Raw genomic sequence first — 15,832 nt, forward strand, 5'->3', positions numbered from 1 at the left:
GGATATAGCCTTGCATCACGTGTCCCCTCCGATACACAAGGAGGCAGCCTGTCACATCTTTTTACCTGCCAGCACGGACTCTCATTGGCGAGGTGTAACGTGTGGGAGGCGCACACTACCCCGCCATTTCCTGTCTCTCATGTGTTTAGGCGTCCCCCAACCGACCTGTAGGAGTCGCTGTCCACAACGGCCAGATTACCACCCATCGACTTCCACCCGCTAACTCTGCCAATTGAGTTAGTATGACGGCCGGCCCAAGCCGGAGGCAACGCCGACAGCCGGGTTTCGAACCTGATGTCTCTTGCGTTGGTGACGAGCGCAATGTCCGCTGCGCCACCCAGCCGCCCCTATGTTGCTATCAATCTGAACACATTCACACCAGGGGCGGAGCTAGGGGGTGGCTACTGGGGCTCAAGCCCCGAATGTTTTCTGAAAAGCCCCGAATCTATTTAAAAAAATATAAAAAAAAAATTAAAAACAAGGATTTTTTTTTTTTTTTTTTTTTTGACAATTCATCATTGTTACATGAAAATATGTTTGCACCAGATTTAGCAGAAGCTAATTTCCATCTGTGGTCTATCCAGCTGCTAACTGTATTTGAGTGAGTTAAGTCTTGGTGTCATGGTAGACTCAGACCTAAGCTTTAAATCACAATCAACAAGTTGACAAAAACTTAATTCTTCCACCTTAGAAACATAGCTAAAGTACGGCCATTTATAAATCAAAAGGACGCTGAAAACCAGATCCATGCCTTTATCTCAAGCCAACTCGACTACGGTAATGCACTCCTTACCGGCCTCCCGAAAAAATACGATGATAACTATTTTATTGCAATGCACTATTGCATTATTTTATTCTATTTTACTAACTATTTTATTGCACTGCACTATTTTACTTTGTATCAGTGAATCATAGACGCCTGGCCATAAGAGCATTCGGAGCATCTCTGCTCTCCCACTATTGAACTTGGGGGAGCAAAGGTATGCTCTTGCTCCACCACTTTTTGATCATATGAAAAATATGATATATCCCCCCCCAATATATAAATCTAACCATAACTACGTTATGGTTAACTGAGTTTTATAGTGAAAAGAGCAGCTTTATTGGTCAAGATTGAAGGCTCTATATTGCAGGAAATTGCACGTACAGGTTAATTAAATTTAAAAAAAAAAAGGGGGCACCTATCTGGGCTAAGCCCCGGATCTCCTATAATCCTAAATCCGCCCCTGATTCACACACTGCAAGTCATGATATACACTTTATTGTAAACAAGGGGAACTCTGAAAGGAAGCACCTTGAAAAAGTAGGCGACTGAAGAAAACCTTTTTTTGGACCGTAGTTTGAGTTCGTCTCAGCGAGGCTTGACTCCCTCAATTCACAAAAGGCTTGGAGAAACTTTCTGGGCATCGGCGTTTCTTCGCCGTAGCCACACAAAGCTCCCTGAAGGGAACACGCGGGAGATAACTGCATTGGAGCGAGAACCAACCGAAACAAAAGAACATGAGGTGGAGATTGGTAAGAGAGGGAGAAGCACCACTTCTGTCTTCCAAGGGCAACATAAAATCCCAGCGTGTCTGCTGCACAACAACGCCAACAGGGGTGCAAATTCTCCACACGCTGGAAATCAATTTCACAGAAAGTGCTGAGGACTTGAACAGAGGCGTATCGGAGAGAGACTAAAATACAGCAGCTTGTGTTATATGGATTTGGAATGCAGCAGTCAGCACTTTTTGGGTAGCATCCACAAGCTGGGGGATCCAGTCGAGAGGAGCTTCCCCCATGCCAGCCCTATAGAACCTCTGGCCAGTAGAGAGTAAAAGAGATTGTTCTGGGGTTTACCTCAGATATGCATTTGTGCCACTGTAATTGTTTTGAAAATAATAGTAATAAAAAAACTCTACTTGGTATGGTTTAGTGTGACATAAGCATACTTTATAATCTCTACGTTGACTACCCAACAATAGAAATGCAGCATATGTGCTGTAAAACCTGTGAGCCAAGAGCTATCACTGAATGGACACTGAAAGTTCTGTTTACCAAAGAAGGATATTTTTACTTTTATATTTGTTTGACTATTTCTATCAGGGATTTAGGGAGAGGTTCTGTGTGAGAGGGTATAGTAGGCCTAATTGTCCAATGAGCACTAAACAGTTTTATTAGGCTGCCCCGTGCTGCTAGGCCGAGGAGCCAAGAAACAAAGTCTAAACTGTAAAGGGGTACTATTAAGTAACTACAATTACTTAAACATCTTCTTCACAAACATAGCCACAACACTGGTAAACAAACTACCCTCCCACTCAGGGCATTATGGGGTAGAACACATAGTAGCATACTACAAAAACCTAGGGGTCCACAAAGACGACTTCAAACTTGAAATGGTAACAACCGATGAGGTACTCAAAAAATGTAGCGCCCTCCAACCTAACAAGGCCACTGGCCATGACAACATCCCCTCCAAATTCCTCAGAGACGCAGCAGCCGCCATCACCCCAGTCATCACACACATAATAAACCTCTCTATAAAACAGGGGCACGTCCCCAAGGACTTCAAAATTGCGAGAGTGACCCCTCTACACAAAAAGGGCAGCAAATTAGACCCAGGCAACTACCGCCCTGTTTCTATTCTTACCTCCATCTCGAAAGTCATGGAGAAAATAGTCTACGAACAGGTCGAAAAGTACCTGGCGGAAAAAAATCTAATCTACGAATTCCAATCTGGCTTCAGAACGTCCCACTCCACTGACACATGCCTCCTCTATTTGAACGACCACATCAAACAAGAGGTGGACGCGGGCAAATACTGCGGCATGGTCATGCTGGACCTACAAAAGGCCTTCGACACTGTCAATCACTCCATTCTAATGGACAAGCTAAAAGCAATTGGTTTTGATAGTTTATCAGTGAGCTGGATGCAATCCTACCTGGAGGGGAGAGAACAGATGGTAGAGGTAAACGGTACTCTATCCCCCCCCTCACAGTGAGCTGTGGTGTTCCACAAGGAAGCATACTAGGACCGCTACTCTTCCTAATTTATGCAAATGACATGACGTCAGCCTGTGACTGCAACTTGTTCCTGTTTGCGGACGACTCAGCCCTGCTGGTCTCTGACAAGAACAAATTGCAGGTTGAAAAAACCCTCAGCACGGAACTAGGCAAAATCTGCATAAGGCTCGCTGATAACAAACTATCATTACACATGGGCAAAACAGAGTCCATTCTCTTCAGTTCAAATAACAAACTCAGCAAGACCGACGGATTCTCAGTTACAGTGGGTGACAATATTGTCACAAGGAAAGACGAAATTACCTACCTGGGTTCCATCCTAGAGGCAAATCTTTCCTGTGACAAAATGGCATCCAATGTAATAAAAAAAGTCAACCAACGAACTAGATTCTTGTACCAGATCTCCTCTCTGGTAAACAAGAATACCCTGAAGACTCTGGCAGGAGCACTCATTCAAGGGTACTATGACTATGCGTGCACCTCATGGTACCAAAGCACCTCAAAGGCGCTTAAAACAAAATTACAAACATCACAAAACAAACTGGTCAGACTACTACTTGACAACCTAGGATGGCTTAGAGTAGACGACAGAGTACAGCAACTTGCAATGGGCCTGGTCTACAAGATACACTATACGACCGGGGTGCCCATGTACATGTCAAAATACTTCCCAAAGGTCAGTGAATACCACAACCACTACACCAGAGGAAGCTCAACAAATCATGTTAAACCCAGATTCGGCTCAAACAAGGGACTAAACACGTTTCGCAATTATGCCACAACAATGTGGAACACCCTACCCAAAGCAGTAAAGGAATGTGAATCCATGCCCACATTCAAAACCGCTCTTAAAGAGCACCTACGGGAGGCTGCAATTCGAAACTGGCCACCGTAAATGCCCAAAACCCCCACCACCTCCTAATAGACAGTCTCCTCCCCACCGCATGTATATATTCCCTCCCCGCCGTATGTATATTTCCCTCCCACCCACCCACCCCCTCCTAATGTACAGTCCCCTCCCCATCATATGTATATACTCTGTCAGGATCTAGGGGTAACAGTACTGTATATTTGAATATGTCACAAATGTATCAGTACTAAATACCTATATGTCCCTATGCCATAAATGTCATGTATGTTGTGTATGTCATAAATGTCTATATGAATTGAAAATGGGGGACCCTGATGGAAACAAGACAAACGTCTTTCTCAGGTCTGCATCCCCTTAACAATTGTATGTATTGAGCCGTACTGTATTGTACCCATTCTGCAATCTGTTAAATAAAGTTTTCATTCATTCATTCATACTGTGACAAAACTATTTTGTATTATTATTTATATATATATTATATATATATATTCAATGTAAACGTGACAGTTAGCCAAGAGGCTCATTTACATAGTCCCCCAGACAGGTCAACAACATAATTACAATACAGTTAAAACATTTATAAATAAATAAGCTAACAATAAATAAATAAAAACAGCACATTATAGAGCAACATTAATTAACAGATTGCAGAATGGGTACAATACAGTACAGCTCAATACGAAGAACTGCTAAGAGAGGATGAAGACCAGAAAAAGACTTTCGTCTTGTTTACATAACCATAAATAAGAGTCATCCATTTTCAATTCATCAGGACATTTATGACATACACAAATACGGTACTGTTGATTTGATTTGATATGCTGAAGGAGAGAGAAGTGAAGTCGATATTAATTGAGTGAGGATGATGTGGAACAGATTAATGGGCTATCTGTTGTGTTTTGTTTATTCATTTCTCGTCGGAGAGAGCGACGGCTTTATTATGGGAATGACACGCCCCCTAGTGCACGAGCCACGCTCCTCAAGTTCAATAACTTCGCCTGGCGCGCGAGAGCAACGGTGATGGAATGTGAATGTCCCTCTCTTGCCCCATAATTGTTGATGCCACTCTCACCTTCTTCCGCATGGTGATCACGGCACAACATTCTCTGACTTCTGTCCGCCTGGACTTAAAATGATAAGCACCGAAAGTGTTGTTCTTGAGACCGGAGATCAGCCCTGCATTCGGCTGGAACAGCTCAGCAACACGCACCCGCTGCCAGGCAAGGCGACGCCGACCAGTGACGGCCACTCTCTCTTCGGGGACATCGGCTCTAAAGTGACAACAGCCAACGGGGTGCATGACATTGAGGACAGGATTCTGAGGATCACTGGCTACTATGGCTATTACCCGGGATATTCCAGTCATAGAAGTAAGTACAGCATTATGAAGCCGAACGAAAGCCAAGTGGCTGTTAAAAAATGTAATTTGCTAGGTGGGAGTGTGGTAATGCATGGGCAATTATGCATTGTTCATCATGAATATGGTCTCCCTTACGAATTAATTTACTATTAATTTACTAATTATTTACTCTTTAGATAACCTTTACATTGCAAAGACTCAGCCTTTGGTTTTCAATGATAGTCATAATTGTGTGTATAATGTCTTTGACAATTATGCAGCTGACATCACTGTGGTCAGATTCTCCCTCACATCCTTACTGACATTTATTTTCTTTTTTTATTATTATTGTATTTGCCAGACACAACACCTAACAGATGCAGTAGAGGGAGAGGAGAGAGAGAGAGAGAGAGAGAGAGAGAGAGAGAGAGAGAGAGAGAGAGAGAGAGAGAGAGAGAGAGAGAGAGAGAGAGAGAGAGAGAGAGAGAGAGAGACATACATTCAATATGTACACACAAGTTAACAAAGACATGCAATTATGATGATGTTAGGTGACATGTACAAATTGTGTGGCTATCTTTCCTTGAAGTTGGGCTAATTGTTTGAACTGTGGGCTGATGTCAACTAGATGAGACTGTCCTGCTGGGAAAGTCAACACACACTCAGAGCCATTAGCCTTGTATTGAATAGTACATTGCGGATGTTCACATTTTATACAATAAATTTCATAGACTGCTAATACAGCAGCTCTGTGGAACGCCGTTTAACTGGGGTGTGTGATGCGCCGAGCTTTCTATTGACATGCATAGCTGTGAATAGATAACTGATATGTTATCAGTTTTCATAATACACTGCGTCATATTATAGCACATCATCAACTTGTTTTCAATCTCACACAGGTAATAAGGAGCTCTAGCTATGAAGATGTCATTAGCTGCCCTACGGCACTGCTTTGTCGGAGTCCCAGCTGCACGCAGAGAGAATATCTCTCATCATCATCATCATATCTCTGTATTACACTGATCTTGATTAGTATTCCACTAGTCTCATCTATGCAGACATAGAGATGATGGCTGGGGAATGGGAAATAGGAGCCAGTTCCTGTGCACCAGTCTCACAATTTTGTTAACAGGTTCAAATGCATTACAATTGGTACTTTTCACATCGTCAATATCAGTGACATTATGATGAGGAAAACAATGACCCCCTTGTCGACGGCGTCCACACATGGCTGTGTTAGTGGGGAGGAGGCGGATCTCGTTTCCCTGTAATAACGAGCTGAGGTGTACAGATCCTGTGAGAATAAGGCCTGCCCTACTACTCACACAGCAGCACTGTGGTGACCAGAGGTATTCTCCTCTGTGTTATATAATTGGGCCATTCATCGCATCGTGTCATCGTTCTTTACCAAAGGTAATACAGATCTGGCACTCTCTTTGCATAAATCACAGTAGGGGGAAAAAAAGAGAAAAAAAAATAATAAATTCAGTGGTTCCTCCCTTGGCCTGTTCTGATCCAGACAGTGATGCACCCCAAATGGATTGGACTTGTCACGCGAGCTCCCCGGCGTCTCCCTCAGGCTGTTACATAAAAGTCGGATCTTAAACAAATGACTTGTAAAGTTAATAGCCTCATCTCCAGAGCGAACAGAGCTCTCATCACATCTGGTTGAATAACAGCAGCTCTGCTGAGCTGTTCTAAATACCAAAGGTGATGTGAGGGGTGCACACCCAACCACTATTTTTAATCAAGGCTGGCTTCAGCCGGGGGTTCGTCCTGGATGGGCTGAGAGTGCCTCCCTACGTGCTTCTGTGTAAAAGCCAGAGAGAGGGGAAACAAACCTGGCTCTCATTAGCTCTGCCTTATGTATCAATAGTGTCAGTTTAGGCACTTAATCTGTTTATGTAATCAGACGTTTTGGGGTGAAAAGTATACCCACTGCCACTTGTCTTGATCGGTCTATTGAAAGAATGTTGAGTGGCACCTGGAGCTAGAGAGAGCAGTAATAGGTTCAACAGATTGACCCCAGGGTTTCTCAGCCATCTGCACCATTCATTCACTCTTTGGTGACAGTGTGTAGCAGTGGAAGATGAAGGGATACAATGTCGCCTGTAATGACATTTCAGGTATACGGAGCGAAGGGTAACGGCCACAGCTTCCTTGTTATTACCAGCCACTGTGGTTGCGGGCCTCACAGAGAGGGTTTCTCTGCTACATGGAAGTGTACCATCTGTAAGCTTATGTTTTTATGTCTAGGCATAACACGACAGCAGGAGATACTCTGAACAGCATCCATACATGTCAAAAGATGTGTACATTATGTAAGGGATAATGTATAGCTACGAGGTCAAAATAATTGACCTTCACTGCGTTTAGAACACCTCGGCGAGGCGCCTCGGTATTCTAAACTCCGTGTCGGTCAATTATTTTGCGACAATGACCGAGTATAGCTATACATTATCCCGCTTATTACATGGCTAACTTACTAACAATATACCTAATTCATTTTACACCATCGACAAGACGAGATCAAATGCAGACACAGTTGTTGTGTTCTGTGGCTCCGCGCTGTCATCGCCGGCAGCTTGCACTGATGAGTGCAGCTGTGCATATGCTGAGCAGCTTTCATGACTGCGATCTAAATGCTTGATTGCTCCGGCTGCGAACAGCGGTCATTATTGCTCGGTTGCCCCTGACAGCGGTCAGTTATCGAAAAATAACTGACCGCTGCTATGGGCAACCGAGCGCTATTGACCAATCACAATCAAGCATTTTCGCGAATGTTAAAACGCCATGTAATAATTATATACAACACAACATTGCACCCTTATGCCAGTATAAAGCAATATAAAAACACTGCTGATTAGCTAAACCATCTTCCCTTTACTTCCAGTTATCACTGTGGAGAGACATCCCATCCGGTATTAGGTTTGGGCAATATAACAATATAGATTTGTCTATCTCATGCCTGGATTACCGAATGGGCATACCGGGCAAATGCCCTGGGGCCCAAGACCATCAGGGGCCATCTGATCTGAAAATCGCAGAGAGCCCCAGGTTCATTCTCGTCAACTTCCTGTCTGTTGTTGCTAGGCAACTGCAGTGTGGGGGGAAACTGTCCCGCCTGGTACATTGTGTACGCTTCATTTAGTGGAGAAACGGATCGTTAAAGCGGCAAATTAAAGACAATCAAGCGGAATTTTCTTCAGTCCTTCACAATGCCAAAGAGCTGCTGTGTTACGCGTTGTACTAATGACAAAAAAAAATACCCAAATCTGCAGTTTTATATAATACCAGTCGAGGAATCACAGAGGAAAAAGTGGCTGGCAGCTATCAAGAGAGCACACGTAGATGCAGACGGGAGAGTCGACCAAAGCAGACCCTGGTCCCCCAAGTCAAATTCTACGTATGTCTGCTCTACCCATTTCATAACAGGTGAGAATAAGGAACAAATATGTATATAGTAAATTAAGTTGTATTGGCTGTGAGGCTGTAAACAGCAGATACATGTTAGCTGCTAGCTGATTGATTGATTAGCTAGCAGTCTCTGCTAGCTACTTCGCCATAGTCCATTATCAGTGTAGCCTACATGCCTTTTTCATTTTTACTACTAGTATACTATTTATCAATCACATTCAGTGTTGTTGTCCTTGCTCTAAGGACTTGTTATTGAATAGTCGTATTGCTTGTAATATACATTTCATATGTATATACTCTCTGTCAGGATCTATGGGTAACAGTACTGTATATTTGCATATCATATTATGTCACAAATGTAACAGTACTATATACCTGTATGTCATGTATGTCCCTAAGTATGCCATAAATGTCATGATCTCATGTATGTTGTGTATGTCATAAATGTCACTGTGAATTGAAAATGGGGGACCCTGATGTAAACAAGACAAACGTCTTTCTCTGGTCTGCATCCCCTTAACAATTGTGTGTATTGAGCCGTACTGTATTGTACCCATTCTGCAATCTGTTAATAATGTTTTCATTCATTCATTCAGGTGCAAAGGTCAATGACCAAACACACCCAGACTACATTCCATCTGTATTCCCTTCAACATCACAGTCTACACCATCTACGTCAACGAACATCAGTCGCCATGAGCGGCATGCAAAAAGGAACTCCTCTTCATACCATGGTAAGTGATCATCATCTAGTTTTCAGTTATGTACCAAAATCAATGGGTTCCTAAATTGCAGTTTCTTATTGGTATGGTTTTTATTTCATTTAAAGTGACTCCCCACAAGAGGCCTAAACGTTGCAGCCAAGACATCCAAGTTGAGGAAGCAGCCCAAGTTCAGGAAGCAGCCACACCTCCCATCACCGAGCAGTGTCTGTTTGACGAGATGCAGTCTCTCAGAGAGGAGAGGGATGCAGCCAAGGAGGATGGTGACCAACAGAGAACCAAGGTCCAGTCAAGCTCCTTGACCGCTTCATCTATGGACAGCAACGACACCAAATGCAAGATGATGACAGGTGTTACCTGGCCAGTGCTTCAGCACTTGTTTTCTTACTTGCACACAGAGAAGACAAGGACCACCATTATCTCACCCATAGATCAGCTATTTATCACCCTTGTCAAACTGCGTCACGACATGTCCTTTGACCTCATCTCCCACATCAGAGGTGTGTCAAAAACAGTCATCAAAGTGTTCTGGACCTGGATAGACATGATGCACGTCAAGCTTGACTTCTTGATTAGATGGCAGGACAGGGACCACATATCGCTGCTGTCGGGACAAAACCTCATAACTCCATTTTTTGAATTTTTTTTTTATTATATAAATCAACTCCGTAGATCATCCTCCATATGTGTGTGTGGGTTTTACAAAGTTTAAACAATGGGAAAGCATTAAACCGATCATCTGTCTAAACCTCCTAACTCTATTCACCCTCAAATCTGTGTTAGTTTTTTTCATCTGCTGAAAAGTTGGGTTTTTGGAGTTATGAGGTTTTGTCCCGACAGCAGCGATATTCTCAATCATCCCCCCAGTATTCAAAACAAAGTTTCCTCGTCTCACATCGATCATAGATTGTTTTGAAATGTTCATCGATGCACCCAGAACTCTTAAAGCTCATGCTCAGTGCTATTCCTCCTACAAACGCCACGCCACAGTGAAAGTGTTCATATCGTGCAGCCCAGTGGGTCACATTAACTTTGTGTCCCAGGCCTGGGGAGGCAGAGCCTCAGATATCCACATTGTCAGGGAGTGTGGATTTATAAACCCTGCGCTGCACATGCCCGGGGATCAGATCCTGGCAGACAGGGGTTTCACACTCAAGGATGACTTTGCATCTGTTTGCGGTGCACAACTCATTCTACCCCCATTTACGAGGAACAAGAAGCAGCTGTCTGCAGAGGAGGTGGAGAGAGCCCGGAAAATCTCATCAGTGTGGATCCACATTGAGAGGGTGATTGGACTAGTCAAGAACCGATACACAATACTAAAGGGTCCAGTTCCAATTCGCTGTGTTCAGAGTCTAGCAGGTGAAGCCAATCGTGATCAATACAGCAGCATCGACAAGATCATCCGAGTCTGTGCTGCTTTGGTGAATCTGGGAGACAGCATTGTTCTCAAGGATTAGAGAGACATTTGTGATTGACCTGTGATACAGGACTAGGATTATTATTGCAGATGTTGCAGATGTTTTGCGTTAGATTTTGAGCCAGATTACAATGATTGTGTTACAGCGTGTAGTACATGTTTTGTGTAAATATTGTTATGGTGTAGTAGACTATCTTACAACAAAAAAAACATACACAATAAAATTTAAGTGTAACTAAAATACATTTATTGTCAACATCCATCTCTTCTATGGTACAAAACAAGACAGCAAGAAGGGTACACCTCTATCAGCTGAGTAACAATGTTCATCAAAGTGTTGAGTGCTACAGTCAGGGTTCCCACACATTGCAAAATTAAATTCAAGGACTTTCAAGTACTTTCCTAAGCACAATTCTTCATTTTAAAAGGACATTTAAAAGGATACAATTAACATAAATGCTGTTTTTATAAAACCAATTTCTGACAATTAGTTACACTTTAAATAAAGACATAGAATTTCTTGATTCAGAACAATTTTATGAACAAAACTTCAAAAGCGCTAAAAACTAAATTACAAACATCACAAAACAAACTGGTCAGACTACTGCTTGACCTTACTCAGTCCTAGAACCCACCTCACCCCTGCCCACTTTGACAATCTAGGATGGCTTAGAGTAGACAACAGAGTACAGCAACTTAGTTAGGGTTAGACTTATTTTTATTTTTTCTGCACTCCGGGCAATACCACGTCTTGCTTTTCGGTAGCCTTTTGAGGTTTAGACATCTGGGATGGAACCAGTCATCACAGGTGTCACAGCCAACCATGCTCTCTGATTCTGTTGTTTTACACAAGCAGTAGACTGGAGTGCTTTTGCTGCTGTTGGGTGGGTAACACTGGTACCTGTGCCTCGAGGTTTCTCTGCAGCAGTTCAGGAAACACAAATCCTGTCCAAAGACCCTCAAGGTGCAGCACAAGTTGGTCAGTGAAGGCCTCATTGTGTGCTACTCTAATGCACACAGCATCAATGGGAGACCAGATAAGAAGATCGGCATATGTATGTCTGGTTACGTACATTTGCAGCTGTACCTGGGTGTAGTAGGGGTGTTGAGGCTTTAGTGTAAAGTCCTCAGCCACACCGTAATCTTGTTGGTCTCTGATAGCGCCCAGACCAGCTCTCAGTTTATATGGGCATTTGATCTCCAGGACACCTTGCCCACAACACTCGCAGGAGATCAGGCCATCTGGGGACGCAGCCAGGAAAGGCTTCTCCTTGTCGATGACAAGGCCCGACTTAGTGATCTTATGGCCAGAGTGTGGCCCAGGATGAGTAATAGTGAGCTCACTGGGAGAGAGAGGTGTGTGTGGAGGTGGGGATCCAGACAAAATGTGTGCTAGATACTCTTATGCGTTGTCCTCGTTATCGATGCCATATTTTATGGCTGCGATGTGGTCCAACCTCTTCCTGGTGGGGCTGCAAATGTCTCTGACCACGGACGGAGACATGGACTTTGACAGCCTGAGTTTGTGGCAGGAAGAGGCTGTGCTGCGTCCAACACGCTGCTCATACCACACATTGCTCAGGCGCTGTGTGATCGTGGCCACATTGACATAATGCCAGTCTTCCTCACTGACTGACTTGAGTCGTCTGTATTGGTCGTCACACAGACTCCTCAATCTGTCATCATCTAGAGACCTGTACTCCTCCTTGTACAAGGAGCGTAGAGTCCGTGGAACTTGTGGTTGGGTAGCAACTGGCGTCTGCGCAATGAAGCGTGCCTGGAAATCAGTGAAAGAACACAGGCCCACAGGCTTAGAGGACACTGAAGCCAAGGTGTCCATAAAGGCCTGCTGTTCTCTCTCTGTGGGATTTGGGGGCAGTGGCTTCTTCTCCTTGACGTCCTGCTTACAGGAATCCTTGTAAAAGGCAACATCACAGATCCGTGCTGGCTGGACCGACTTTGTGAAGCACTGATTCCATTGGCAGGATTCATCTGTGCCCACGGTCCTGGTGTAGCCGAGGAGGACGGCGGCCTCCACCTTGAAGAGCAAGGCTGCTACATGGCTGCATGTTTCGCCTAAGCTGAATAAATAATATGAAACCATGTAAGCTCTACGCACAAATCTCATTAAGTTAACAGTCACTCGAGACAAGGACACTAGTATTGGTGCAGCTATATAACATGTATCGATAATTCACAATTTGTGGCAACATTTCTTTTATTATTTTTTTTTTATTTAAAAAATATTATTTTGTATAACTCACCCCGCCATACAGTCACAGTGACCTGCAACCACCTTTCCCGTGCCATCTAAGGCCACCCAAGGATGATGTGGATCATCATTCACTCTGTAGGATGGTCTGACATCTGCCCGCAACAAGGTGCACCTTGTCAGTTTCCGGTGGAACACTGTTTCTACCCAACCAGAGACAAAGAAGCGGTATGCCTCTAAAGACTTATAGTTCTCCATGGCTTCTGATGAGAATACACCTGAAATAACATAAGACATAATGTAACTCTGGCCTGATCAATATTCTTCAGTTTTTTATCTTATCTTATCTCCTATCGGTACTGTTGTCATTATGAATAAAAAATGGGGGACCCTGATCAGCAGCGGAACCTATCAGACCCGGGCCGGGGGGGCGGGGTTACATGACCGGGCCCTTTAAAGCCAATAAAGCTTGACATTATATCGGGAGTCCGGGGTGCCGACGCGCGTCCGGGGTGGTAATCTGACGCTCGTGCATAAAAAGTCTAAGATTACAATTTAAAACAATGTTTGAAAGAAAACTAACCAAAGAAAAAGTGTAATATTTCTACAAAGGGTATAAACGAAATATATACAGATAATGATATAACATGACATAAAGCCAACAAACTACAAGAACAACGTAAACATAGCCTAATAAAATTACTACATTTCTGACACACCATTCACCACGGACCACGAGAGCAGCTCGTGGCGATGTCCCGACTATAGTGCTCTCCTGGGCAGCTTGGTGTAAACTCCTCATCCTTTGCTTGCAGTAGTGTGTTGGGGTGAATTGCCTCAAACATGTTCACAGTTGCATTTAAACTGGTGAATCTTTGGGACAGTTGCTGGATGATTATATCGAGACATGCATTGAAACGTTCACCCGAAAGTTTCTCTCTGCGTCAGTGAGGCGGCTGTCTTCAGAAAGTTCATCAAAGTGACGCTTAACTTTCCTGGCCCTGCGTTGTTTCAAACTGTGTTTGACTTCCCCATTTAGTAGCCAGGGCAAGAGTGGCGGACTTCGCCTCATCAAATTGTCGCCTATAGGCTACTCCACCAAAACACTGATGGCATGTTGCAGTAGAGTAGATGCTTTGAGAATATCCGCGTCTTTTGCAACAAGCGCATCATGGCAAGATGACCAGCGAGTGGGACATAAGCGCTTTAATGTGATACTACACGAAGTAACAACAACCATATCAACATTTACCACAAACTCACGTTTTCTTGTTGACAGAGTGTGTGTTTCGTGATTGTAGCCTACCTGTAAATCTGGCTCACCCCCACTAACGTTATATCTTTTTCTTTGCGTTTTGTCGCTCCACTTTTGTGTTTATAACTGCTCCCGCTCATGCTTAGGCAGTGCTCTGTTGACAAGTGATTGATGATGACGTTCATTTACGTATGATGTTGATGGACGGCTGATGACGATTTACCCAAAATACATTTGGAGATGGAGACAATAGAAGGGATTCACTTGCAATTTTTCATGTTTTAATGTTAAATGTGAGTGTGAAAATAGCAGCACAAGTTCAACTCATATTATAGGCTACGATGCTTTATACCGTAACCTAATATATGACCACAAACGTCACTGCACTCAGTGGCGCGAGGCAGCAGGGCCCGCCTGCGAATATCTCGGGGGCGGAGCCTGCTGCCTCGGCGACGGGCCCCCATTGGGTCCCGACCGTCCCGGGCCCGGGGAGCACCGCCCCTACAGCCCCCCCTGAAGCTCCGCCCCTGACCCTGATGTAAACAAGACGAAAGTCTTTCTCTGGTCTGCATCCCCTTAACAATTGTGTGTATTGAGCTGTACTGTATTGTACCCATTCTGCAATCTGTTAATAAAGTTTTCAATCAATCAATCAATCTTATCTTATCTTATCTTATCGAATCTTACGGGGATGTTTGATCAGGTAGTGGTACACATTTGGGTATTCGAGAGATGGCCAAGTGTTACAACCCCAGTATGTCTAGGGGAAGGGGTGAATAACATAAAAGATGATTGTGTTGTAATTAGTGATAAATGAACCAAAGGATAAATAATTCAATGCCCACAACAAGTTTAGTTTAAAGAAAGTAATATATTGTGCCTTTTATATATATAAACAAAACAGACTAATAGACAATGACAATGGTGGATTTGATACACATAACCAAAGGGGAAAGGGGGGGGGGGAGAAGGGAAAAGGAGCTTGAATGATGCCAAAGGAATAAACTAAGTAAAACAAAACACAACTAACTCAGTAAGGAATATCTTGTCTACCTATATACTAACACAAAGGTCAAATAAAACCTACTACTCACTACCTACACTGACTAACCAAACGTTATGTTCAAAACCTACAATGAGTGGCATCACTCTTACCTAGTGTGTCTAGACAATATTACCACTACGTGTAGCACCAAATGTGTTGGGCCCCTTACCTGCTCCAATTCCCAACCCACACACACACACATACACGTGTACCAAGTTGGCTAAATATATCAGAATCAAACATTCGACCAACAGCATATAGACAAAAAGAAGGGGGGAAACAGGAAGTGCCACATGGGTTTTAAAACAAGAGGAGGGCTTCCGATTGGTCAACTGGTGATTTGCTTGATGGCTGGGATGACTGGCTGGTTTCCAATTAGTGTCCTGATGAAGGACAGGAACCTGGATCAGAGTATAGCAGGTGGAGGGAGTGGGAGAGAGAGAGAGAGAGAGAAAGAGAGAGAAAGAGAGAGAGAGAGAGAGAGAGAGAGAGAGAGAGAAGGAGAGAGAGAGAAAGAGAGAGAAAGAGAGAGAAAGAGAGAAAGAGAG

General features: G+C 43.7%; 1 protein-coding gene across 1 annotated transcript in view; it reads left to right on the forward strand.

Moving 5' to 3' along the window:
• Positions 1-5,006: 5,006 nt before the first annotated feature.
• Positions 5,007-15,832, forward strand: part of slc35f4 (solute carrier family 35 member F4) — a gene marked incomplete at its 5' end in the record, with an annotated part of 78,192 nt that continues 67,366 nt past the window's right edge. Inside the window, one exon of the mRNA XM_084309749.1 lies at positions 5,007-5,244. Coding sequence (XP_084165875.1) covers positions 5,007-5,244 — 238 coding nt within the window. The remainder of the gene's footprint in view (positions 5,245-15,832) is intronic.

This window comes from Notolepis coatsorum (assembly GCF_963971535.1).
Source record: "Notolepis coatsorum genome assembly, chromosome: 3".
Lineage (NCBI taxonomy): Eukaryota > Metazoa > Chordata > Actinopteri > Aulopiformes > Paralepididae > Notolepis > Notolepis coatsorum.